Source organism: Pogona vitticeps, chromosome 11 (assembly GCF_051106095.1).
Source record: "Pogona vitticeps strain Pit_001003342236 chromosome 11, PviZW2.1, whole genome shotgun sequence".
Classification (NCBI taxonomy): domain Eukaryota; kingdom Metazoa; phylum Chordata; class Lepidosauria; order Squamata; family Agamidae; genus Pogona; species Pogona vitticeps.
The window spans coordinates 7,427,128-7,453,507 of record NC_135793.1 but is presented as its reverse complement, the minus strand read 5'-3'; the positions used below and the strand labels follow the sequence as shown (position 1 = coordinate 7,453,507).

At 42.6% G+C, this 26,380-nt stretch overlaps 1 protein-coding gene across 3 annotated transcripts in view; it reads right to left on the bottom strand.

The window, feature by feature from the left end:
- DACH2 (dachshund family transcription factor 2) overlaps nt 1-26,380 on the bottom strand; it is a 325,199-nt gene that overhangs the window by 75,400 nt on the left and 223,419 nt on the right. For all 3 annotated transcript variants that reach the window (XM_072981094.2, XM_072981095.2, XM_078380767.1), the window contains one exon: nt 3,510-3,665. In XM_072981094.2, the coding sequence (XP_072837195.2) occupies nt 3,510-3,665 (156 nt within the window). The remainder of the gene's footprint in view (nt 1-3,509; nt 3,666-26,380) is intronic.

Here is a 26,380-nt window from a genome sequence, read left to right as displayed (position 1 = left end):
CGTAAAATCCAATTGAAATGCAAACGAAATGCAAACTACGAGCGGAATTTAACAGCACGCTGCCAGTTTTTTAAGGGACACCACATCCGAATGGTTTCCCATCGCATCTGATGTTCACAAATCGGACCCAACACTTGATAAACTCTACAACTGAAGGATCAAGAATGTGTTTTGGGGTTTGTTTGTTTTTACCCATAGCCAAGCAGCCAACAAGATAAGGAAAGAGGAAAGGCTGGGGAATGGACTCTAGAGAGATACTACATTTGTCTGTTGAACCAGACAATATAGGAACACACAATTTCACATCATATGCAAGTAATTCAATGCCACAAAGAAGCCCAGCGATTTCTAACTACATATAGACCCAGAGAAGGCATTATAATAGCCATTGTGAATTGTGTCAAACATGAGGACAACTCATATTAAAACATTACAATGCAGCTCTTATTTTTCTCTCATTCATTTGCTGTCACCCTTTCACAACCATTTTCTTGTCCCCATGTCACCCTGACATGAAACTCATCTACATTCTTTTCCTTCCCCTGCCCGGACAATATATTCTTTTGTACAGGGAGAAAGAAAAGGAAAGCTGTATGTTTCAATTATGTTAAGCCACCAAGCTTGGTGGAATGATCAAAGAACTGCACATAACTGGGAAGCGTTGCTTCTGGCATTCTTAAAAATGTGGCTATTCTCAACATTCCCAGTACTGGATAGCACAGTGAGTTAAGGTTCTGGCTGAGGAGCCAGAGATTCGGAGTTGAGTTCCCCACTGTGCATCTCAGAGGAGCCAGCCCGTGTGGCCTTGGGCAAGCTGCACAGAAGGGAATGTACAACTTCCTCTATGGACTCTCTAACTAGACAATCCCAAAAAGGGTCACCCTAAGTCAGAATTGACTTGACAGCACACAATTATTACCATCATTCCATATTTATGAATGCAAAAAATTCTGTTCCTCATTATGAGAAATCAATATAGATTATAATAAAAACTCTGATCAATATTAGGGGTACTGCACATCTTCTCTGGAAATCAACTACAAACAAAAAACATCATCTCATTGATTGTTGGAATCCAATCGCTAAGATGTCAGGTACCAGGTGGTGCCATGCAACACAGTAATATTTCAAGATCAGAAATAGAATTCTTCTTCCTAGTTTTCGTCTGAAGTTACAAGTAGCTGTGGATTTTAGACTCTCAAAGAGAGTATGGCTCAATAAGAAGCTGACGGCATACACCAAGATCCAAGTCTATAGAGCCTGTGTCCTGAGTACTCTGCTGTACTGCAGTGACTCTTGGACCCTTTGTGCACGGCGGGAGAGGAAGCTGAACACATTCTATATGCGTTGTCTCTGATGCAGTTTTGGTATCACCTGGCAGGACAAAGTTCCAAATAGAGTAGTCCTAGAACAAGCTGGAATTTTTAGCATGTATACATTACTGAAACAGCGCCGTCTACGTTGCCTCGGGCATGTCGTGAGAATGGCTGACAGTCGGATTCCAAAACATCTCCAGTATGGAGAATTAGTGCAGGGAAAGTGTCATGAAGAAGAGATTTAGGTTAGAGTTAACAGGGCTGGGCTTAGTGGGGAAGTTGAACTATTTTAGATTTAAGTTATTTTGGACTTCATGGGAGGGCATTCTTTTAACACTTCCAAATGCATTCAAGTCATCCCTTGCTGCCTTTTAAGTCCCTCCTGTTCATTCTGCTGACATCTACTAGAATTTGGAAAAGTTACTTTTCTTATTGTTGTATTTTGATGTGTTTTTATTGCACCTGATGACATAAGTGAATCTGGGCTGGCTGCCCTGATTACTTCTGTAGTTGGAAGGCAGTGGTAAAAACACGGGAAAACAACTACACTTGCCATCAGCCCCTGTTGACAAGATTTGTGGGATGACTGGGGGAATTATAGGAATTGTGGTCCAAGACATGAAGTTGTCTACTCCGATCAGAATTCAGACTGTGAACAGGCTCAGATCCCCAACTAGCCACACAACTCACTGGATAACAGTGCATTCTTTCTCAATGTAATCTATTTTGTTTGCGTACTGTATTGTGTTGTGCTGTATAAAGCTTATACTGTATACCACCTGATTTCGTAAGGACCAGGGTGGATATGATTTAAATAAAATTGATTTAAATCATGATTTAAATTTCAAAAAATTGAATTTTGACCATTTGAATTTTTTTAAAAAATGAATTTAAAAAAAAATTAAACCATGATGTAAATCAATTTGATTTTTTTTTTTTAAAATCATTGATATATATCCACCCTGATGCACACACTACTACTCTGTGTGGTTTCTCTATCCTACCAACTTTCTGTACAGAAGCAAACATGCCCCCCCCGAGCCAATTTGGAAAAAGAAAGAGTAAATATATAAAAAGGATTTTAAAAGAAAAAGGAGAAATAAATTAAATAAACAACACTGTAAGTTAAAGCAAAGTGAGCCAACCAACCCAAACATCCAGCCATCATGGGTTTCTCATTGCAAAAGAAAACAAGACACGCTATGCGCAACCTCTCAGGTTCTTGGCAGAAACAGGCGAGATCAGGGTCTTAACATGCATGGAGGCTCGGTTGACATGTTCAGCCCACTGATTTTTGCAAATTCCTATGTGAAACATGAATCCCTGCTTGTGGCCAAATTCCAAGACTGTGTCGGCCTGCGCACCTCGTCTTTAAATATGACGGTGCCCAAAGGGGTCCTTTCTGTTAGCTTTGTTTTACTGTATTCCCTCCCAAGCCCGGCCCTGACCAGTTCTTATTTTAAAGCAAAGGACGCCTTCCTTCTCAAAGGGGACCAGAATCCACATACTGTACCCCTCATTGCATGCCTCCCTCCTTGCACAAGGACTGAATGATCCCCATGAGGGTGCGCTCAGACGGGGAAGTAGCTTGGATTTTGGACGGCTCACGGCACAGTCTGGTGCGCATGATTTCCTGGCAATTACTGATCCGTGCCCGGGTTGCACCTTGGGGTGGAGGGCTGGCCCGGAGCAATACCTCAATGGACAGAGATCGCTCCTGGCAAAGCAACCCTTTCTGATGAACCTGGACAGGATCCGTCCTCTTCCTCGGCCATTTCATAACCCAATAATAATAAACAAAATATCTGTGAAGATTCTCAAACAATAAACAAAATAGTTACCCGTTTGGTGTCCTTTTGAGAAAGCAATTTGTTTTCTTTGATTGACTTTGGCTTTTTATTCTATAATGTTAATTAAACATACTGGCTGTTTTATGAGGCCCTGAAGAAGGATCCAAAATAAAACTGAGCTGGAACATGCGGGGCTTCTTTTAAAAATAAAACAAACATAATTTTTAAATGTCTTGAGAAGTGTGGATTTCCTTCTTTACTTTGGACTTCTATGACTGCCAACAGCCCGCCAGCTGGGGCAGCCACCTCCCTTTGCCTAACGAGAGGACCGGCCCTTTGATAACCATCACCTTTGTGTAGGAAATGCCTGCGCAGGCCATGATTTTCAGGCTGTAATACATACTATTTGTGAGCAGATGGTTTTGTTGCAGAGGGCTAAGAGGGTGAGTGCTTCCCAAATTGGGCTGCCCAGAAAGCGTGGCATGGCTAACTCCGTGATGAGATCCCGTCGTGATGGGAGACTGAAGCTTCTCTTTATCCCACGAGGATTCGCTTCCACCTGAAAGGGAGAGTGCAAAAAACCGAGGTTTTGAAAAGTGGTTTGGAGAGGAAATTCTGCTGGGTTTTCATTTAAAAAAAAAATCGTTGAACTATGATCGCAAGAACTTTTTTAATCTCACATATCTCACATTATCTAACATGCAATCCTGATTTGGCCTGTATTTCTTTTATATTATGTTTATGGCTGCGGCCAAATAAAAGCTGAGAATGGGTGTTTTAGACAACACTGACACAGAACATGGATTCTAGTGTGTTGTTTCAGCAGGCTAGTTTGTTTTGTTTTCATCTGTTTTTTCGGTGAAGTGTAGGGAATATACTACCTGAATACATGATGAACGTCTTGTACCAGGTTTTGGGTCAAATGCTTTTACAACAATGAGGCCTCTCTCTCTCTCAATTTAGATAACGGCACTTAAGTCTTTCCTTATCTAATAAGGAGATTGATCCTTACTTTTAACCACGATTCAAGCATTTCTTACCAGCCCGAGCTTCTCATGCTCTTGAGAAAAATAGGGAAAAAGCTGAATACCAATTAAGAATGGTATGATTAATCTCATCCACATACTAAAACCCATGCCATAATTATTATGTATGGGCTAAAATAGTCAAAGCGGCACAATGCTAATTGTACCTTCCACTTTTTTTTCCTTATCCAATAAAAGCATTCAATTAGATTTTGCATAACGAAAAGGAGGGCGGGAATTGCATGGGGTGAGGGTGGGGTGGGGGAGCGGCTGTCTGGGATATTGACACTGCCAGGAATTCATTAACTTGATTTCCAATTAGAATCAGTAATACTTTGTCGACATGTAAGAGACGGTAGCGGGAGGGGGAAAAGTGTATCTTAATTGAAGATGAAACTAACAGCACAGAAAACACTCAACATTCTTTATGATAAGCGCTCGGCTAATAAAGGTGATTAATGCTATCAAACAGAAAAATTGGAAAGATCAATGATGGAGCAAAAAGGGAAACATTCCATCACTTTAATACTACCGCCAAGCCATGAATTACCTTTAATATTACAGATTTGTAATTTGCAAAAAAATGATGAGCAATGTATTGACACAGGGAGATGTGTGCATGCTGAGCTAAATTATACCATATGTTGTAATATAATGTGGCATGATTACAGTGGTGTTGAATAATGCAGTTATATTTGGGCTGGTTTTGTCAGCACTTCCATCATACATTTAGCACACTGTACAATGAGAGGTCCAAACCCACATTTGACTGAAATATGGTGTAACTCAGACTCTGGCTATATCGGTATATTCTGAAATGCCAATGTTCCTATATATATTATATTTATTTCACTTCCTGGAATTGAAAACCACTTTCCCCCTTGTAATGTGGTTTCTCTTAGGCTTTCAAATTCTCCAGGGGAATTTCCTCAACAGTAATAAGGGTTATGTGCCATCAAATAAATTCCAAATTATGGCAAGCTTTTCCAGGTTCTTCCGGGTATAAGATAGTTTACTATTCCCTTCATCGAGGGGCAGCCTGGGATTGTCCAGCAGGCCCAAGGTTACACAGACTGGGAGGCACAAAGGAAATGAAATCCGAGCCTCTGGTTTCACAGTCAATGAGAGGAACTTTGGTCTGGATGGACAGGGTAGAAGTCTAATGAATAAATTTTATTAGATCCAGATCTTGGAGGGAAAATAAATCCATTTTTGGACTACAATGCCCAGAATTCCCCAGGCAAGAGGATTCTGAGAGTTGTAATCCAAAAGAGGACTTTTTAGAAGTCCCAGTTTGAGCTCTCCTTATAGAAGCAATTGTGGTGCTCATATATGCTGCAGACAAGCACCGAGGTGTGTGCTGTTGAGACCTGCCCAAACCAAGCTGTGGATGGGATCCTGTTATGCAACCTGTACAACTTGGATGATGTCGTCACCTTCAGCCATTTTGGAAGAATTTGTGAGGTGGGGAAACTCCCTAATGTTGGAAAATCACTCGTGAGAGGAGCAGTGGTGGTGATTCTCTGCCATTAAAAAGTCATCTCACCTGTTCAATGACTCCCAAAATCTTTGCCAGAATGAAAGGGAGCGGGGGGGAATAGGAAAAGTTTAATTCCCTCAACATGACAATGGAAGCTGTCATCCCAGTCTAAAGATACGCAACAGGATTCTGGACAACGTTTCCCAAGGTGTTATTTGGAGGAGCAAATTGGAGGATGTTCTAGCTCAGATACTCCAGCGAAAGACCAGAATCCTTGGAGAGTCCAATGGCACAAGAAGTTAGTCTCAGAGTACTGTCTTGTATCAAGGTACCAGATTCCCTTCTTTCTCAGTGTCGGCAGGGAGTCACTAAAAACCCCATCACACTCTCTTTCTCTGCTGCTTGACTACTGTATGTTTGACCATAGGCTGCCTATATGAATTTAGACTAGTGGCCTCTACTGCCTGATTTGGGCTGCTTCCCTCTATTGGCCAATTCTGGTCATACATGGTGAAAATACTTTTTCTGAATTGTTTCTTTTACCACGGTATGTATTGTGTTTGCTATTATCCGCGGTTTTCAGCATCCACAGCTGTCTTGGAACCAATCATCCATGGATTAGGGTGTCCTACTTTTAGTGCCAGATTAGGACTAAAACTGTTATCATGACAGCCTTCTATGGCCAAAATTTAAAAGGAACTGTGTTGATCCATGCCAACAAAGTTCTTCCACCTTTTTTTCATGTGTAGGGAGGCCATCCTTGCAAAGCTAACAATGGCTAATTGTTTCTTCAAGACGAGGCTAAATGTTTTGCATTGGAACATGGTGCCCCAAAAATAGGCTGTTGCTGGGAAAATCCATTCTAATCCCATCCACGTTTTCCACCTTCCATTAAGAAAGGAAAAGTGGACTCCCTCGTCCACCTATTTTGCTTAGAAGCTCTAGATGCAGGTGGGGTGGATGGATCCATATGGGTCATGATGATCGTAATATGTGGAAGTATCATAAAGGAAGGATAAAAATGGTTGAGAGTCTTACAAACGCAATAAGCCATGTCAAGGGGCTTGGTTGCACCAGAAAGATGACAAGAAATATTAAGCAAATACCTGCCAATGCTATTTTCCAAAGGGTCAAGTCTTTATGTTCCTGCACAGATAGGCTATCCGAAATGGATGCAATTTCCATAAACATCAGTGGCTCGACATCTCATAAAGCAAGGCACAATATGATGTCTGCATAAATTAATGTAACCCTTTCCAAATTAAATAAATAAATCCAGAATATCCTCTGGATCGAAGCCAACGTTTTCAAACGGTTCTAACAGTTTTCAGACTGTTCTCGCTACACTGATGGTATCGGGAAGAAAAAGCAAAGGGCTGAGGATTTGATTGGCACTGCATTTTATAAAGCAGACTCTGTGTCAGTTATTAAAAGACTGGGGGCAGAAAATTTTCTTGCTGCCCCGCCACCATCAAAAGGAAACATTTTCTCAGATTTGGCCGCCGGGCGAAAGTTTCTGCAGTGGTCTTACAGAAGGAGCACAAGACGCAAACATAATAAATGGATGATGCATGATACGTAATTAATGCTGCTGCGCGGATCTTTTTGACAAAGGTAAGATGAATCCGTTTCCACCCCCGATAAGAGGGGGAGGAAGACTGCCTTTGAAAAAGCACAATGCACTTTCGATCATAATTAAAGCTGCTGAGGGTCCACATCATTTACTAAATAGTGAATGGAGTGTGTAAATTAAGATGACGATCCATGTTTGGATGTGTTCCAGATAATGTCTATATGATGCATAATGAATAAGAAGAAAACACACTGTATCCAATAGAAAAAGAGATGGTACCTATAACATTTCAATCAGAAGCAGAAGCTTCCTTGAGATACCAATTCAGGACAGCTTATGTCAGGAGATGCAGTTGAAGAAACTGCTGGATAGCTCAGTGGTATAGATCTCTGGCCGTGGAGCCAGAGGTTGGGAGTTCAATTCCCCACTCTGCCTCCTTCACGGGGGCTGGAGATGATGATTCATAGGGTTCCTTCCAGCTCTGCAGTTCTAAGATTATTATTATTGACTCAATGGGAAGTTAAAATACAGGACATAAATACAATAGCATCCTCTCATTCATGCTCCCCAGCAAATGGCATAGAACGGCATGGTCCTTCTGATATTGGAAGGAATACTTCCAAGCTATCAAGAATCACCTTCTCCACCACGGATTTCCTCATCCTCTTTTGAAGCCATCCAGATATGAGACCATCGCCATATCTTGTACTTGTGAATGCCATAATTGAATGAATATATACGGTGTGAACTTGTACCAGTCAAAGGCCTGTCTAATTCAGCACTCTTTTCCCCACACTAAATCTCCCACCAGGGGTACCCAGTGTTGGGTAGTGGATATAGAAATGGACTCAGACTTAGGAGATCTGAGTTCGATTCCCTTGCTTTGCCAGGGAAACTCACTGGGGGAGTGGAACTGGCAAAACCATTCTTTAAATGCCTCACTTATCTTGAAAGCCTTATTGGGGTCACTATATGTCAGTTCTGATAACAACAACAACAACAGATCTCCCACAAATCAGCTATGTAAGGTGACTCCAGGTTCCTGTACTGTGATTGGGGATAGTTTCTTTTTTCATGTTTATATGTCTGTCTACTAAAAAAAAGGAAGGCTCCACCAAGCAATGATCCAGCTAAATCAGCAAATCTCTATGTACAGTAGTCACTTTTTAATCACTCTGGTGAAAGAATTCCCACTGTATCAACTTGCAGCACAGAGTTTAAACTCTATTTATGCATGCATCAACATTAATTGGAATGCACAGGCATTGTGTGTATACACAGAACACAAAAAACATCTAACACCAAAAATGGGTCAGAAGGCACACAGAATCCATGGAATTGCACAAATTTTTGTTTTAAGAACTATCCAGTTGGCTCCTGTTTAACAACAAACAAGATGCTCAGATCAAATACTGGACAGGAGAAGGCTGGTCAGGTCAACAGCTTCTCACTTTGGCGTCCAAACTAGAGATCAGAAGGTGAGCCTTTGCGATGCCAAAAGGAGAAGGCCCTCAAGATATCACAGGAGATGGGCCCCTACATAATAGTTGCAAAATGATTATAGTAAGAGTGTGTATATATGTATGTATGTGTCCCAAACACAGCGATGGGTCCCCAGCATATGTTAGCAGAGAAATACAGACACACACACACACACACACACACACACACACACAGAGAGAGAGAGAGAGAGAGAGAGAGAGAGAGAGAGAGAGAGAGAGAGAGAGAGAGAGAGAGAGAGAAACATACAGACCCCATGCATGACTTTCTAAGGAAATACTGTGTATGCAATGTGTCTACAATAAAATGAACATCTTCAGGCTGAGCCGTTTTGGGGGTGGGGAGGAGGTGGGTCTCAAGGCGTTAAAGCAACTCACTTCTCCTCCTTCAATGTTGTTCACCTACAGACTTGTCTCTCTATCTAAAAAGGCAAAGAAGCCCACCAACTTTCGAGGCTTCAGCTGAGACCTGGATTCCCCTAGGCTGCTGGGATAAACAAATTAATATTGCAACTCTTAATCATCTTTCAAAGTGTCATAAGCATAGCTTCAGCATCCTGGCATTCTTCACGGGCAACTGAAAGCGTCTCTCTTCTTAAATTGGATCTGAACTGGCTGTTCCTTCAAACAGAGAATACCTTTCAAACAGAGGACTGCCCTTTGTAAAGCAGCACACCTGGTCAGCCAAATGCAAATAAGTTTCATAGTCCGAGTTGGACAGTAGGAGAGAAAGTTTCCCAAAACTAATCTAAGTTCAATCAACTGACAGCATTTTCTTCTTGGGCTTCAGGTTCTTTCTATCTATTTTCAAAATTGTGTGGTCTGTCTAAATGAAATTCACACTGTCCACTACATCTATCTGCGTTTGACATTTGATTTGTTGCTATACATTTCTAGGGGAGAAAAATTGAATTCCTTTGGCAAAAGCAATAACACTTGCAATGTCCATGCCTGGTGAATTCTCAGCGGCTCGGAGCTGGAAGGGACCCCGAGAATCATTGAGTCCAACCACTGCTAAGATGCTTAACGCTAGTGCTTGAGAAAAAGACCTCTTTTGGGGGAACTACAAATCCCATAAGTCTCTTCCCCAGCACTTGCTTCTTGTACATTGTTTTCAGGTGACTCTCTTCATTCTAGCTCATTGCCACACGAAAAGAGCCAAGTTTCCTTATACTCACAAATGCCACTTTATGCATGAATTAACAAAATATGAGTCGTCGTCAATTCATACATTGATACACTTCTGTCAAACTGAGTGTTGATGAATCACACTGAAAGGATCTATTTTCACAAAGCAGTGGGCCCACACAGTGACTGCATGGTTAGATTTCTCATTTTGGAAGGGCTAAACACTTCCTGTTTCATTTTAAAAGGAAGAGCTTGGAATCCAGGCCAAGCTAAGGGAATGAAATGGGCATTGACTTAAAGTTCGGGTAGAATTGTGCTGGTTTCTTTGCAAGACGTTGTATGGGCTTGTTTTATGGAGCGCCTTTGGCGTGCTCCCAGTTTACCATCGCTTGGCACTTCCTGCAGCTCAGCTGGCCCACTCATACGGCCAAGCCTTGCTTGTAAATATAATGTGTGTTCTCTGTGTTGTCATTCTTGATCAATTACATTTTTTTCTATTACCTGCCTCAACGTTTTCGAAAGGAAGGGAAAGTAAACCCAAAATGAGAAGGTGTGAGAGGGAGATGTCCGGGGAGATACCTCTGGTGGACTGTTGTGCTCAGACCCAGGGTGCCCGGAGAGCCGTGGGCCTGCCTTGCTGGGGAGGCTAAGGAAGAGAGATGAGTATGAAATGAACCACGGATGGAAAAAAAACCCCGGCTGTTTGGTGGTTTGTTTCATAACCCAGTTCACTCACGCCTAAACTGATGTCACAATGACATATATATAGCACCAGGGTAGCAATTGATGTATCAGACAAGAAATGCATCATCCAATAGAGGTCAAGAAAGCTCACGTATGCATAGGATATGCAAGTGCAAACCTGTGTACACAGATTCATTTTAAAAAACAAAAACCTCTCCTTTATGAATGTAGGATATTGCTTCGGTGTCCACAGTTCAAAATGCTAGTTAATGGTCCCACATTACTGTGCAACAACATGACGGTGTAGGAGAAAGTATGCCAAATAAAAATGGGGGCTTCGTATTCATAGACGGATACAAAACCCACCAGCACAGGTTGCCAGCCCAATTAACACCCACCCCCCAGAACCCTCCAGACTATTTACTGCAGCAGTAGCCCAGATGCCACAGCCTCATCTCCCTGCTCGCCCAGCTATTCTGCGGCAGAGCAGGGAGACCTGTCCTCCAGGCCCCCTGGCCAGAGTGGCCAGGTGACCATGGAGGCAGATCCGCGGCAGCTGGGCTACCGCTGCGATTGGGGTGCTGAAGATGACCCTGGCCACGCACACCACACACTGTGAGGTAAGAGGTCTGGCGAGTTCTGGGGGTGGGTGTTAAGTGGGCTGGCCACTGGTGCTCCCGTCTCTAATGCCAAACATGATATAGAATGTTGTTGATGACACCAATGTCAGTACTCATGATCGTCTACAGCAGTGGCCCCAACCTTGGGGCCCCCAGATGTTCTTGGACTTCAACTCCAAGAAATCCTGGCTAGCAGAGGTGGTGGTGAAGGCTTCTGGGAGTTGTAGTCCAAGAATACCTGGAGGCCCAAGGTTGGGGACCACTGGTCTACAGGATCCCCTCTTCTGCTCACTGCCATTCACAAACAGACACAAAGCAAAGGAAAATGAACTTTAGTCCTTTTTTTCATCATTTAACCACATCTGATCACATTTCACCCAACTTTCTCTCTGGCTTCTATCCGTCTCTTGTTTCACTTCTCCAGTTCCCCTTTCAGTAAGGGTCTAGAACAGTCTCCTGTTTTGACTGGCCATCCATGCAACATTTCAGTAGAATTTCAATACATTTCACCATGATCAGAAAGTGCAACTGGGAGACCCAAGTCTCTTGGCTGATCCTGCCCATGTGTTAAATGCTGGTGGGCAATTTCAAGGTCTCTGCTCTCCCTCTTTTTGGCTGCTTGTGGCAGGAAATGCCAGAATTAAAATGCTTCGTATGAAGATTCACTTCTTCTTTTATCACTTGGATTTTGCTTCTAAATAAACATGTTGAGGATTTTACTGTGGTAGAAGCCCTAATGAACCATACAGGTGCAGCTCATTGGGTTGGGACTGCCCGGCTACAGAGCCTGGGCTTAAGAATTCAAATCTCCACTGTGCCTCTTGGGAGAGGGGCTAGCCAATATCTTTTAGCACAGTTTTAACAATGTGAGTTGCTTTGGGAGCTTTAAGGGGCAAGGTAGGGTAATTTACATAAATAAATAAATAGATAGATAGATAGATAGATAGATAGATAGATAGATAGATAGATAGATAGATAGATAGATAGATAGATAGATAGATAGATAGATAGATAGATAGATAGATAGATAGATAGATAGATGGATGGATGGATGGATGGATGGATGGATGGATGGATGGATGGATGGATGGATGGATGGATGGATGGATCTGTAATGCATTCTATGTGGGGCTGCCTTTGAGGCTGCTGCGGAAACTTCAGGTGGTGCAGAATGCGGTGGCCAGACTTCTTAGTGGGGTGAAAAAATACCAACACATTTCACCCACTCTGGCCGCATTGCATTGGCTGCCCATCCAATTCCACATCGACTTCAAAGTGTTGGTGCTCACGTATAAAGCCCTAAACGGTTTAGGGCCTCGATACTTGGCGGAACGCCTTCTCCCACCAAGATCTACCGTGTCACTTGCGCGAGCCAGGAGGTGAGGCTGAGGAGCCTAACGCTGAGGGAGGCCCAGAAGGAAAAGACAAGAAATCGGGCCTTCTCGGGGGTGGCTCCTCGCCTCTGGAACAACTTACCCCCTGATATTCATGCGCCCCCCTCGCTGGGTATCTTCAAAAATCAACTAAAAACATTGATGTTTTGGCAGGCCTTCCCCCCTAGTTAATTCCTGGTTCCCCTTTTCTTTTCTTTCCTAGTGTCTAACCCAATTGTTGAAAGTTTTCTTTTATGTAAAACTGCTTTTATTCATTGTTGTACCCCTTGTTGTAAGCCGCCTAGAGTGGTCTTAATCAACTAGATAGGCAGGATATAAATAGAATAAATAAATAAATAAATGGATGGATGGATGGATATGTGTGGTCCTATGGAGCCTTCGGCTAGCTGCATCGTCCCAGTATGGTCGCATCGGTTAATCCCTTTATAATTTATACCTAGAAAAATCCTAAAAGGTCATCATAAGTTGGAACTGACTTGACAAGACATAATGATTAAAACAAAATGAACCAAGCAGGGGTCTGAGAAAATACAGTTAGAACTAGACTCGAAGAAAGGAACCAAGGGCAAATTTAGAAAAAAGCACCTGAACATTATTCAAGGATTCATGTCTGTTGAGCTTTTGGTGGGCTGACTATAGTATTTCTTATAGAATTTTGTCTTTAAAGTTGGCTTTAAGCTAGTTTTTAAAGTTCTCATTCAACTTTATTTATTTAAATTTATACCCCGCCCATTTAGTGAGCGTGCCACTATTTCTTTGCGCTTGTTGTTCTTGTTATGTGCCATCAAGTCAACCACAACTCATGGTGACCCTATGAATGACCAATATCCAAAATAGCTTGCTCAGCTCTTACAAACTCAAGCCTGTGGCTTTCTTTAGAGAGTCAATCCAGATCATGTTTGGTCTTCCTCTTTTCCTGCTGCCTTCAACCATTCCCAATTTTATTGTCTTTTTCCTGAGGATCTGTGTATAAAGGATGCTCAACATTTGCTTTTAAAGAATATTTTTACCATCTCACTGTGGACCGCTCTGGCAGCTCTGATGGGCTGAAGACCAGTAATTAAATACTTTTCATAAATACTAAATATAAATGAGAGAAGAATGGGTTCAATTCTTAAAGATGAAGAAGAACTGGAAATGCACTGGATTTAAGTCATTTGCCAGAGAACCAGGGTTGTGATAATCTAAAATGATAAATGAATGGCTTACAAGAGGCATTTCTAAATTATATGCACTGGTTTGTACAGCTGCATGGAAGATGTTCTATACTGCTGATTTGAAGTCAGCTATAAAACTGGTTATATTAAAATATTTTTTTAAAAAAACTGGAGGACTCTGGTGATGGCCTTACTCCAAAATGTTATCAAGTGGTTCAGCAGATGTAATTACTGCTCAGTCCTGCCAAAGCACTGAAATGTGCCCATTAATTCAGTAATTCCCAGTCTGTCCATCTGTCAGTCATACTTAAGAAATATGTCTGTCACAACTTAGGTGTGGTAATCTAGTGATAATTATATAATAGAACACCATGGGATGAGGGTGGTCAGGAAAGGAGAGCATCTAGAATACCTTTTTTTCCAAACTTCGGACAATACTCTTCACTGATAATAACAGCAAATCCTGACTTCACAGTTAAGAGAAACGGGGAAAGGAGGGGGAAACCAACTGAAAGGATGTTCATGGATTTTCATTCTAGAAACCAGAGCCTCTGAACCAAGCTTTGAAAAATCAGGGCTTGCAACCACATGAAGAGCCTCCATGTGTACCACAGAATCTCTCCTTCAGACTTTTGTTCTCCACATGCAAAGAACAAAACGCATAAAGGACTAACACGTTCTCCTTTCTCGTGTTTTTAGGTTATAGGTGGGCAAGAACCAGGAAACTGGTGGTCTGAGATTGTTCGTGGTTCCTGGTGACCCACAAAATCACGATCACCCGAAATACAAACTGGTTCATGGTCCAGTTTTTGGGTTCATGCCAGGCCTGGCTTCAAGATCAGTTGAGCGGTGGACGCATGCACGCAGGGTGATAAGTTCAGCACTTCATTTTGTTTGGGCAAAACGGGATCTCCAAACCGAACCACGAACCACCTCAGCTCACAAATTTCTCTGGTTCCTAGTTTGCTTCATGTCAACCTCTCATTTAGATCGATGCATTCTTGAATAGCCCAAAAAACCCACAACAACCATTCCTGAATACTTGATCAGAATACATTTAGGAAAGAAAGCTCCCAGCTGGCCCAGGGACAGGAAGTTTTGGCAGAAGTAGGCCTCGCTCAACCTTAAAATCTTTCAGCTGAGGCCTTTCTCCCAGATGAGACATATTTAGATGTCTGCCAGGCAGAACCCCCAAAATGGAGAATTATGGAATTTGTAGTACAAGAAACTACAAAAATCCCATCCCTAATGTCCATCACAGTGACAATCCCTTACTGATGCTGTGGCTGATGGGAGTTGTAGTTCAAAACCCCTGGATGGTAGCAGACTGGGAAAAGCCTGGCTATCATCTGCTGTCAACCAAGCAAAGCATAGTAGCCACATACCTGTATCAATATATTCCATTATGTACCATTAGTTTCCTTTATGTTTGTTCTAACAAGTATATTAAACAATGAACTGTGACTTTTTTTGGTGGTGAATTTAGTCTTACTGCAAATAAAGCGCATGTTGGTTCATGCAGCCTGTTTGACCTTACATAGAAGTGCTTTGCTTAGCTTGTTTATCCAAACTCAGGATTGTAGCCTTTTGTCCCGCTTCAAAGATGGGATCATTAACTACGGTTGCTCCTGGTTTATTAAATCTTTCATTATTTGAAGGGAAAAGCCGGGAACCAGGGTCTTGGGGACACATGTGCTGGATTCAGCCATTCAAGAAAAGAGTGAAAGAAAGAACTGGATGTTTCAGGCCTGTCTTAGCCCTTCATGTCTGAAGTGTGACCCGCTAAACGGGACAGCATTTTCAGTACATCAAGCATCTTCACAGTGTTTGGAAACACAATGTCTGAGAGCCTTCACATATATAGAAGACACTGTCCTTTTGAGATTGTACTTCTTCACACATGGAAAAAACTATGATGTAGACCAAAGGAATGAGCACTGAATAAATTCCCAAATATGGTTCTGCTACACCATCCAATCTGAATGTGAGAGCTTTCAGGTTTTGTATGGCACTGTGCTTTTTTGTTTATCCACAAGCATGCAAACTACAGACGGAAGGCACCAATTCTCCACACCAGTTTTAATTCTCTATCCACGAAGCTAAATCTTGAAGGCCATCAACAATACTAGCAACCAGGGATGTCGGTAAGACTTTGGGTCCGACCCCAAGTCTTTGGTACCAAGCCCTGAGTCCTAAACCCCAAGTCCAAATTCCTATTAAACACAAGCTGCTTTTTCTCAGAAAAAAGGGAGGGGTGGATGGGTCAAGTTCCGAGTCAAGTCCAAATCATCGAGAGAACACCCTGAGTTGAGTCAACGGTGTGACTTTAGAGAATGCTGCAACTCGAGTCTCCATCCTGGCTCGCAACAGGAATAAGAAAGTATCACCGCAGGTCAGTGGTTCAGGCATCTGGCTGAGGGTTCATTTCCTCCCTGACGGGGGCTGGACTCCATGATCTATAGCAGTGATGGTGAACCTTTTTGAGCCCGAGTGCCCAAACTGCAACACAAAATCAACTTACTTATTTCGAAGTGCCAATACTGCAATTAAAACCCACATGAGGTTTTACTTTAGACAAAACAACTGCTTCTGCACTGCAAAGGTTAGATGCTTGTTGTTGTTGTTGTTTTCCTATGGGCGGTATTAACAAAGAAATACTTACCGGTCCTCCCATCCCCCATTGGGCTAGACTGGTAATGGTCACCAATTGTACCCCTCTACTAGACCACTGCACCGGCAGAGGGGAGTGCCAAAATCTGGGATTGGAGGACGGGTAATTATTTCTTGATGGCGACTTATGGCTCGTGTGCCCATAGAGAGTGCTCTGTGTGCCAGGTGTGGCATGCGTGCCATAGGTTCACCATCACCGATCTATAGGATCCTTTCAAGCCTTACAGTTTTAAGATGACGTTGAGGATATAAGAAGAACAGGAATGGCAGTTCTCTCTCTCTCTCTCTCTCTCTCTCTCACACACACACACACACACACACACACACCAGTGATAGTCTTTGGCAAATATGGAAAATTGGAATGCCCATTGTTTGGCAAAGTTCTGTCCACAAGCCAAGGGATTTATGGTTCAAGGCAACAGCCTATGACAGAGGCCCTGGGATTGTAGTTTCAGTCTACGCTGGGAGTAGTGAAGTTTCCAGACTTCTCTAAACATCTTGGCTGGGTTACATTCTGGTGCTAAGCAAGCAGCACCTTGATGATCATTTATAAAAATATTGACAGCTTGCGTTCTCAAACCGGGTGCCCAGCAACACATTTCCAAATGTTTTGTCCCACTTCTTGCGAAGCAATGCCATCTGCCAGAGGTGGCATTTCATAGCTGTTTACTCTGACTACCTCTAAGAAGTAATCTGCCACTATCTAATGCTGCCTGCATAAAAGGGATTAAGACTCTGATGCAACAGAGACTATTGATAATGTGGTATAATTGGGAAGAAATGAAGATAAATGAGGTTGAGGATGGAGAGGCAATTAGTTGAGGCGCTGGTACAGCTGTGTTCTCGGCCGAGCTCCCTTGGCCTATTCCTTTGGTGAGGTATGTGCAAATTAAACATAATGACAAATGCTCACTTCCCCCCCAAGCTCTTCATTTTGGGAAGAAAGTTGATGTTCATTCTTGACATCCCATGTAATAAAATTACCACTTTCTCACACAGCTACACAATGCAAAGCCAGTTGCTGAGCGCATATTATTTGATCGTCTTTTTTCTCTCCTCATTATCCAAGTTAGTTGCTTCGGATTGGGCTTCGCTAGAAACAGAATGCAAACGCGAACATTTAGTCCTTCGTGGGCTGATTTCCTGTTTCCGTTCTGGGCTGACCCATAAGGTCATAAGTTCCAAGTGGATGTGTGGAGTCTCGTCACCGAGGGGAAGATTGTGACCAAGTGACCTGTGCGTACTTGTTCCCCTACCTGCTCACTGGGTGTTAACTCATGATGCTGCAAGTTCAAGGGTTCTACTCTTCCTTCTCAAGGTAATGAGGCTTAAATCAAATCCCAACTTGGGTAGACCCACTAAATCAGTCAAGAGTAGTGAATCAACACACATGTAAACGCCACTGATTCAATAGCTCTGCTCTAGTTGGGGGACGTGGTGGCGCTGCGGGCTAAACCGCAGAAGCCTCTGTGCTGCAGGGTCAGAAGACCAGCAGCCGTAAGATCGAATCCATGCGACGGAGTGAGCGCCTGTCGCTTTGTCCCAGCTCCTCGCCAACCTAGCAGTTCGAAGCATGTAAATGCGAGTAGATAAATAGGTACCACCTCGGTGGGAAGGTAAAACAACATTCCCTAGTCACACTGGCCACGTGACAATGGAAACTGTCTTTGGACAAGCGCTGGCTCTACGGTTTGAAAAACGGGATGAGCATTGCCCCCTAGAGTTGGACACGACTGGACTAAAAATGTCAAGGGAAACCTATACCTTTACCTTTAGTTGGGGCTACCAACAGGATTCGAGCCTTGACCTTTAAAGGAAACTTGGACTGGACAGTACTTCAAAGAGAGGACTGTCCTTCAACAATCCTTCAAACAGAGGACTGTCCTTTGGACAGCAGGACACAGGAGCATACTACCAGGAGCCCCTTTTCCATTCTGGAACAACAGCATATATTCAGCAGCCAGAGTGCTGACTGGGACTGGTTACAGGGATCACATAAGCCCCACAATATAGCAGCTCCAATGGCTGCCAGTCCAGTTCCAGACACAATTCAAAGTGCTAATTCTAAGTTATGAAGCCTTAAACAGATTGGGTTGAAATGATCTCAAGGACCGTGTCTCCCATTATGAGTCTGGTGTTAAGATTTTCAAGGGAGGCCTTTCTCTCGGTCCTGCCACCTTTACAGGTGCATTTGATGGGGACACACGAGAGGCCCTTCTTGGTTGCTGCTCCCAGGATTTGGAACTCCCTCCCACTGGAGGCCAGCCTGGCCCCATCTTTGTTCTCCTTGAGCAAGTGGATAAAGACCTTTCTCTTCAATCAAGATTTCTCTTAGAGACTGGCTCCTTGAGTGAGGTTTTTTTAATGGATGGTTGTGCTTTACTGCTTTGAATGTGTTTTTGATGTTGCTTTTGTTTACTGTTTTTCGGTGGGGCATTTGATTCTTCCTTTCTAGTATTTGTATGCTTACTGTGTTTAGCTTTAATGTTGCCTTTTAATGATGTAAGCTACTTTGGGTATTCGTTTAAGGAGAAGGGGGGGATAAAATATTAGATAGAAAGAAAGGGAAGGGAAGGGAAGGGAAGGGAAGGGAAGGGAAGGGGAGGGAAGGGAAGGGAAGGGAAGGGAAGGGAAGGGAAGGAAGGAAGGAAGGAAGGAAGGAAGGAAGGAAGGAAGGAAGGAAGGAAGGAAGGAAGGAAGGAAGGAAGGAAGGAAGGAAGGAAGGAAGGAAATTTTGAATATGGGGAAATACTTAACAACCAAAGATGCTATTCTTTTCTTTTTTCATGAAACTGAATGGCCAGAATATTAGGATTTTCTCAATCTACTGTGTGGTTAAACTAGAGTTTAAATTAATCCTTAAAACAGTGACTTCTTATTCATGTGCATTTCCCCTCTTGATCACATTTCAGAATGTCTAGTTGTGTGTATAATTACACTAATGAGTGTTTGCAACGCAGAATGTGACTGTTCTCTCATTTGCTTTTAGACGTGACTCTGCAGTACTATCTGAATCATCACATTCTTTCATTGCTCTTTTTCCTAATGTGTTGTATATGAGATGAGCAAGACATACGGTAATTATGGCCGACATTGGCTGAAATCCTGTTGACAAATGAAGTAAGTCACAACTAGAGTAGGCCCACTGAATGAGCAGGGGTTTGGTGAGCCAACTGCATAAGTCTCAATTTATTCTAGAGGTCCTGCTTGCGTTGCGACGTATTAGGCTTTGCAACAGGACTTCAGCCATTTGACTTTAGATCTTATAGTCTCTTTCAAAATGCTTCTGAACGAGACTTCCTTGCCAAGTTTTGTGCTGGTGTTGCGCTAGTCCAAGATATTTTACTGCCTGAGACGAGGATAATGCCTCCTTTCTGCAGGCCAACCAACTTAAACAACAGCAACAAAAAAGCCAAAATGCATCTGCAGGCGTCTCTGTGCTCTCCTATTCTCTGGCCAACCTACACACACATAAAGCAAGTAATGTCATGGAAAACAAGCTGCTGGAACAGCAGACCCTTGAAGGTGACTTGAAATTAAGTACTTTCCTATTTCTATTTCCAAAGCACAGTCAAATTTCTGTAACCGATGACCGAAGATAATGGGCATCGACTTTTGAAGTGGTCTTTAGAGCACCTTCGTATTGTGCTGCGAGGGAAAAAAAACTCTCTCCAAAGGTTCTTCTCTCTTGCACTATCAGTGTCAAGGTTAATGAGCTAAAACTAGTTAAATTGATATTACCAAATTAATGACTTTTTTATAGTACACTGCATGGATTTTAACAGAAAGCTTAATGTGGAATAGTTAGTCCTAATTGAATTAGAAGGTATCACAGGCATACAATTAAGCTCACGGAGGACGGTGGTATTTTAAGGTAATTGCGTCCCATTCTGGAGCTAACTGGACAGACTCTTCTGTGCAATCGCTGATTTTTCACCAGCATACGGTTGCATAATCTGTTCTGGATATGGAAAACCCAACGGGCCCCAAACCAGCAAAACTTTTCAACATTCATTTCACCTGTTGGTAGTAAACATATCACAACCCCAGATTTAGGAAACTTCTGGTTTTGGACCATTAAGTCCCAGAATCCCTCAACCAATGCCTGAATTCCCCAGCCACTTGGCCATTCTGGCTGGGAATGCTGATCATCATCATCATCAGAGAGTTGGAAGGAAGTCCATTGAGTCCAACCCCTGCCAAAGAGGCACCGCATAGGAATTGAACTCCCTACCTCTGGCTCCTGCCACCAGAGAGCTAAACCACTGAGCTATCCAGCAGTTCAGTTCTGTGAGTTGAAGTCCATAAAAAGATCTTTCCCTAATTCTACACATTCAACAATCCAGAGAGAACTCTTGATCCGAGCACTTGTATGCCATTGCTTCGTTAGCAGAGAAGTAAGTGCGTGAGCACACTGATTTTTTTTGAGATTAATGGTCCATTTTGTACGTAACGCTAAACTATGACTAAGGGGAGCCTTAACCTGATCCTTGTGCCCCCCCAGACACATTGGGCGTTCATTCTCTCCTGTTCTGCACAATTGGCCATGCTGGCTGAAATGGCTGCAGAATTATAGTCCAACACAGAGTAGGGGGGAGTCTGCTTTAATGTTATGCAAACAGGTGAAGAGCAAACCATGAGCCCACATTTAGTCTTGCCTAAATTCACCAGAATTTCCCCACAGCTTGGATGACATGGTTCATTTCAAAGAGGAATCAGAAGTTCCTAAAGCTTACTGCACCAAAAGAAGAGAATACAGGGACACAGTTGGTTTCTACTCATTCCTGTAGTGCGAAACCATCTTTAGTCGGTTGGGAGGGCAGGCATCTATACAGGCAGCACAGGAGCACCACGGTATCCACAGGGATCGGCTCCAAGCCACTGGTGGATGCCTAAAAATGTGGAAGTAGTGAACGCTATTCATAGCATTGCTTCTGGCTTCCTCTAGTGGCTAGTTCCGGGAAATACACTGTAGAAATATGTATACAGTGGTGCCCTGCAATACGACGACCCCACAGTACGATAAAACCGCAGAACGATGACTTTTTTGATCGCTATAGCGATCGCAAAGTGATGGTTCCTATGGGGAAATCCACTTTACGATGATTAGGTCCTTGCTTCACAAACCGTTTGTTCACAAAATGACGATTTTTCCGGCTCCGCAAAATGGCTGCCCTTCGCAAAATGGGTGTTTTCTGGACAGAAGCGTCGCAAGACAGCGATTTAAGACAGCTGACTGGCAGTTCTCTATGGGCTATCTTCGCTGGACAATGAGGTATTTCTCCACTGGAACGCATTAACCGGTTTTCAATGCATTCCAATGGGGATTTTTTTTCACATGACGACAATTTTGCTGTACAGCGATTTTCCTGGAACTGATTATCGTTGTTATGCGGGGCACCACAGTAAATGCATATTTCTGTGGGGGTTTTTTTATTTTTTTATTTTCAGGCAGCAGAGAAGTGAATCTGCAGATGCTGATACAGCAGATGGGGGGGTGTCCTACTGTTGATTTTTCAGCACTACTTCCTATAAAATTTGTGCAACACACATGAATACACCTTTGCATCAAAACAGCATGCTTTGGTATGCTGGGAGTGAAAAGAAATGGGTACCAGGCATTAAAACCACTGCATGCAACAAAACAAAAATTTTCCTTCCTCTTGCCCACAGATTTCTGTGCCTACTTGGGAGATTTACGGCAGTTCATGAGACTTCACTTACTGCCCCTCTGACTTGATTCGAAAACCTAAGGTTCTTCTTGCAGAATGTTTGGCTCAGGACCAGTTTTAACTACAGGCATGGTTCCAACACCCGGACTTGTTTTCAAAGCATCCACCAGCTAAATTCTTAAGTTTTCAATATCACCCTATGTTCGAAACTAAAATGCAAGTTAAACCTTAATGTCTTATCTGGGTGATAAAGTTCATGAATATATAATGAGGCTGGAACAACTCAGCTAGCGATTAAATGTCAAAAAAGGATTTTATTGTCAAATGTACGGCCGACGGATGACGATCTACAACAAAGAGCACTAACTGGGGAGAGATTTTCTAAAAAGTTAAAGGGAGCTAGAGATCGTGAGATGTGGAAGGTCCATTCCCCCCCCTTCAGATCAAAACGGCTTCTTCCCCACTTCAAAAAACCACAAATTCTTTGTGCCAAGAAAATCAAAACTTCCACAATCCAAATCGAAACTTCCAAACGCCAAACCAGTCATTAGAAATATGAATTAAAATGAAGGATGTGGCAAAATTAGAAGGAGGAAATAGGTTCGGCCTGGCATTTTCTTTCTCAACACAGATTTGTGTCTGTTTGGAAGCAACCGGGCAGCACAATTTACAATGTTAATTAATGCCAGGGTGGATTTGATTTAAATCATGATTTAGATCAGTGATCCCCAAACTTTTTGGGATCGCGGACCGGTTGGGGGTGTGTGGGCTTTGTGGGGGGGGAAGGGGTACCCCCACACCACGGGTGGGCGTGTTGCAACATACCCTCCGCAAGCATAACACGCCCACCATTTGTTCGTGCAGGGGGGGTGGAGATCCGTATCCGCAGCCTGGTTCCAGGAAGCCTATGGACCGGCACGGGGCCGCAGACCAGGGGTTGGGGACCCCTGATTTAGATCACTAGTTAGCAAACACTTTATTTTAGAAATACCTTATTTGAATAAAAAACAAAAAACTGGATTTTTTAATTTAAACCAAATAAATAAATAAAAATAAATCAAATTATTTTTATTTAAGTTGGATTTTTAAAAAATGAAATGCTTACTGACTAGTGATTTACATTGTGATTTAAGGTTGGGTTTGCAAGAGCTGAGTAGGGCTGTTGAGGACAGGGCGTTTTGGAGATTGCTTATCCGTAGTGTCTCCATAAGTCAGAGGCGGCCGGATAGCACGTAACAACAATAACAGCCAGCAATCCCAGGACAACATCAATTACAGTAGTATCAAAGGGCTATGACTCAGCTACACTCAAAGAGATCCACAGCTGGACTTACCACTCCTGGCAGTACTAGCATGCCCATGGGACCCAGATTTTGGAAACCCCACCCTCTTTTTAAAATCTTGCCCTCCTTTTGGTCTGGAAGCTTCAGGATGAAACAGCAGGTCACCTCTGTCTTTCTAGACACTGTTGGGTTGCCCACCCTCACCACTCTTAGCCAGCACAGGCGGCAGGGGGAGGCAGGAGATAGAAATGGCAGTCCAGCCATAGCTGGAGGACCACAAACTGTCTATGTACCTGATCAACATCAACCTATATGCTTCTTTGAACAAATAATAATAATGATAATGATAATGATAATAATAATGATAATGATAATAATAACAACCACCACCACCACCACCACCACCACCACCACCACCACCATAGAACTATAGAGCTGGAAGGGACCCTCTGGACCACTGAGTCCAGCCCCTCTCGGGGAGGCCCCAAGCGGGATTTGAACCCCCAACCTCTGCCAACTGAGCTCTCCAGCAATTCCTGTGCCTTAGATCAGTGCTCCTGGGTCCTCTGCAAAGCAAAAGCAGGCAACAGAGGGTTGAAGGAGCTTTGACTGGTAGGGAAGGAAGTGTGGCACTCTACTTTGGCCAGGTCCTTGAATCGTGTCTTGCTCTGGGCCTTCAAAGAGACCGGCACCAGCTGAGAGCAGCGACATATACATAAAGAAGCAATCGAAAAGATCATTAACACTCACGTTGTCAGGAAACATCACGGCCTTCTAAATAAATGGGCATATTTTTTTAAAGGGTTTTGAGTGAGTTTGATATAATCAGATCTGATTAAAATTGGCATTTATGAAGCTCCTGCTGTTGGCAGCTGTAGAGCTGGCAGAAATGGCTTTTGCTCAGCATGACAGTCACAAACCCAACATGCTCCTTCCCGTACCAGTTCGCCTTCTCTCTCTCTCTCTCATTCTCTCTCTCTCTGTGAGTTTCATGGGGCTGTGTTTGCCCTGCAGAATGTGTTCTACAGATTTTCCTCCCCAAACCAGCATCACCACCACCCCATATTAATATTCTTAGTAACATCCCTAAGGAAACAGAAGTCTAAAAAAGAAGTTCTATTTCCTTTCTTATACAGGCTGAATTGCCAGCATCACCAACAATACACAACATCATTTCCTGAGTCAGTAGGAGAAGATGATTGTTGTATGGATGTTCAAAGATCCCACTCTGAATCCAAAACAACATCATCATCATCATCATCATCATCATCATCATCATCATCATCATCATCATCATCATCATCATCATCATAACAACAACAACAACAACAACAAGAACAACAACAACAACTACTACTACTACTACTACTACTACTACTACTACTATTATTATTATTATTATTATTATTATTATTATTATTATTATTATTATTATTATTATTATTATTATTATTATTATTATTATTATTATTATTCATTCATTCATTCATTCATTCATTCATTCATTCATTCAAGCACCTTCAAGCAACTGCTAAAGGAAAACACCTCACTTTAACTCTTTTGGGTTGCCCAACGTACATGTCTCAAGGTTCACAGCATTTTATATAATGTAAAAGGTAAAGGTTCCCCTTGACATTTAGTCCAGTCGTGTCTGACTCTAGGGCGCGGTATTCATCCCTGTTTCCAAGCCGTATAGCCAGTTTCCGTGGTCATGTGGTCAGCGCGACTAGACACAGAATGCTGTGACCTTCCCACCAAGGTGGTACCTATTTATCTACTCGTATTTTTACATGCTTTCGAATGGCTAGGTTGGCAGGAGCTGGGACAAGCGACGGGAGCTCACTCCGTCGCGTGGATTCGATCTTACGATGGCTGGTCTTCCGACCTTGAAGCACAGAGGCTTCTGCGGTTTGACCTGCAGTGTAAGAGAGCAAATATTTGCCTAAAAGAGCTTGCAGCTAAGAAACCAACTCAGGGGAAAGCAAGGAAGGGGGGGAAACCAGAGGAAATAGAAGGGGAAAATATGATTACTTCAGTTGCTGGATAGAATCGTAGAATAATTGAGCTGAAAGAGGCCTGTAAGGCCAATCCCTTGCTCAATGCAGGCATCCAAGTCAAAGCAGATCTCACAGACGGCTGTCCAATTTCCCCTTGAATGCCTACACTGTTGTACTGCTCTAACAGTTAAGAGTTTTTTTCCCATATATTCAGCTGAAAATGGCTTCCTGTAGCTGGAGCCCATTATTGTGTGTCCGGCATCTTTCAAATACGTGAAAAGTGCTATTATATCGTCCCTCGGCCTTCCTTTCTCAATTCTTTTGTTATATAATAGTCAGGCTTCATGGAACATCTCTGTGGGCAATAGGGCAAACAACAGACAAGGCATTTATGTGAATATAGGAGTAGAATACATACCTACTTTCTGTGCATATTATCCATATCACGCAGAGTTATACTATTTTGGTTTGGCTGGAACCAGAAAATAAAACTGCTCATATGCAACCCCATGTATAATTTGATAGAGACTACATCTGTAAACCCTACATTACTTGCTTCTTCTTCTTTATTCCCCTTTATGTAAAATAAAATCAATCTCTACATTTTCTCTGTTTTCTCAAACGCATTTCCTGTCAATAGCATGAAAAATGATATAGATTTAGGAGTATTCTGGTCTCAGTGTAGCATCTCTCATATTATTATTCCAGTATCATCTGTTACAAAGTAAGACCAATTCCCACATCTAATTACAAACAGGATTTCAGAGTCATTAAACAAAATACATTTCCATTAGTGCTGCTGTAAGAAGATAGGGGGGAAAAATGAAGATTAGTGCAAGCTGGATGCCTTCTTTTTTCAAACCTTTGAAGTGTTAGACCTCTGCACTTAGGTACCATAAATTTGTTCAGGAAAGAAAAGGGGAAAAAAGGGTGACGGATGTAAGCAATATCTCTGTTCCAAACAGCTTTCTTTTAAAAACCATGTCACTTGCATCTCATCTATGTGGAACTTTATTCCAAATTTGGTAGGAACTCTAAAAATTCTTTATTTAAAACCTTCCTATTAGCTCATTAACATTAAAATAATAATAG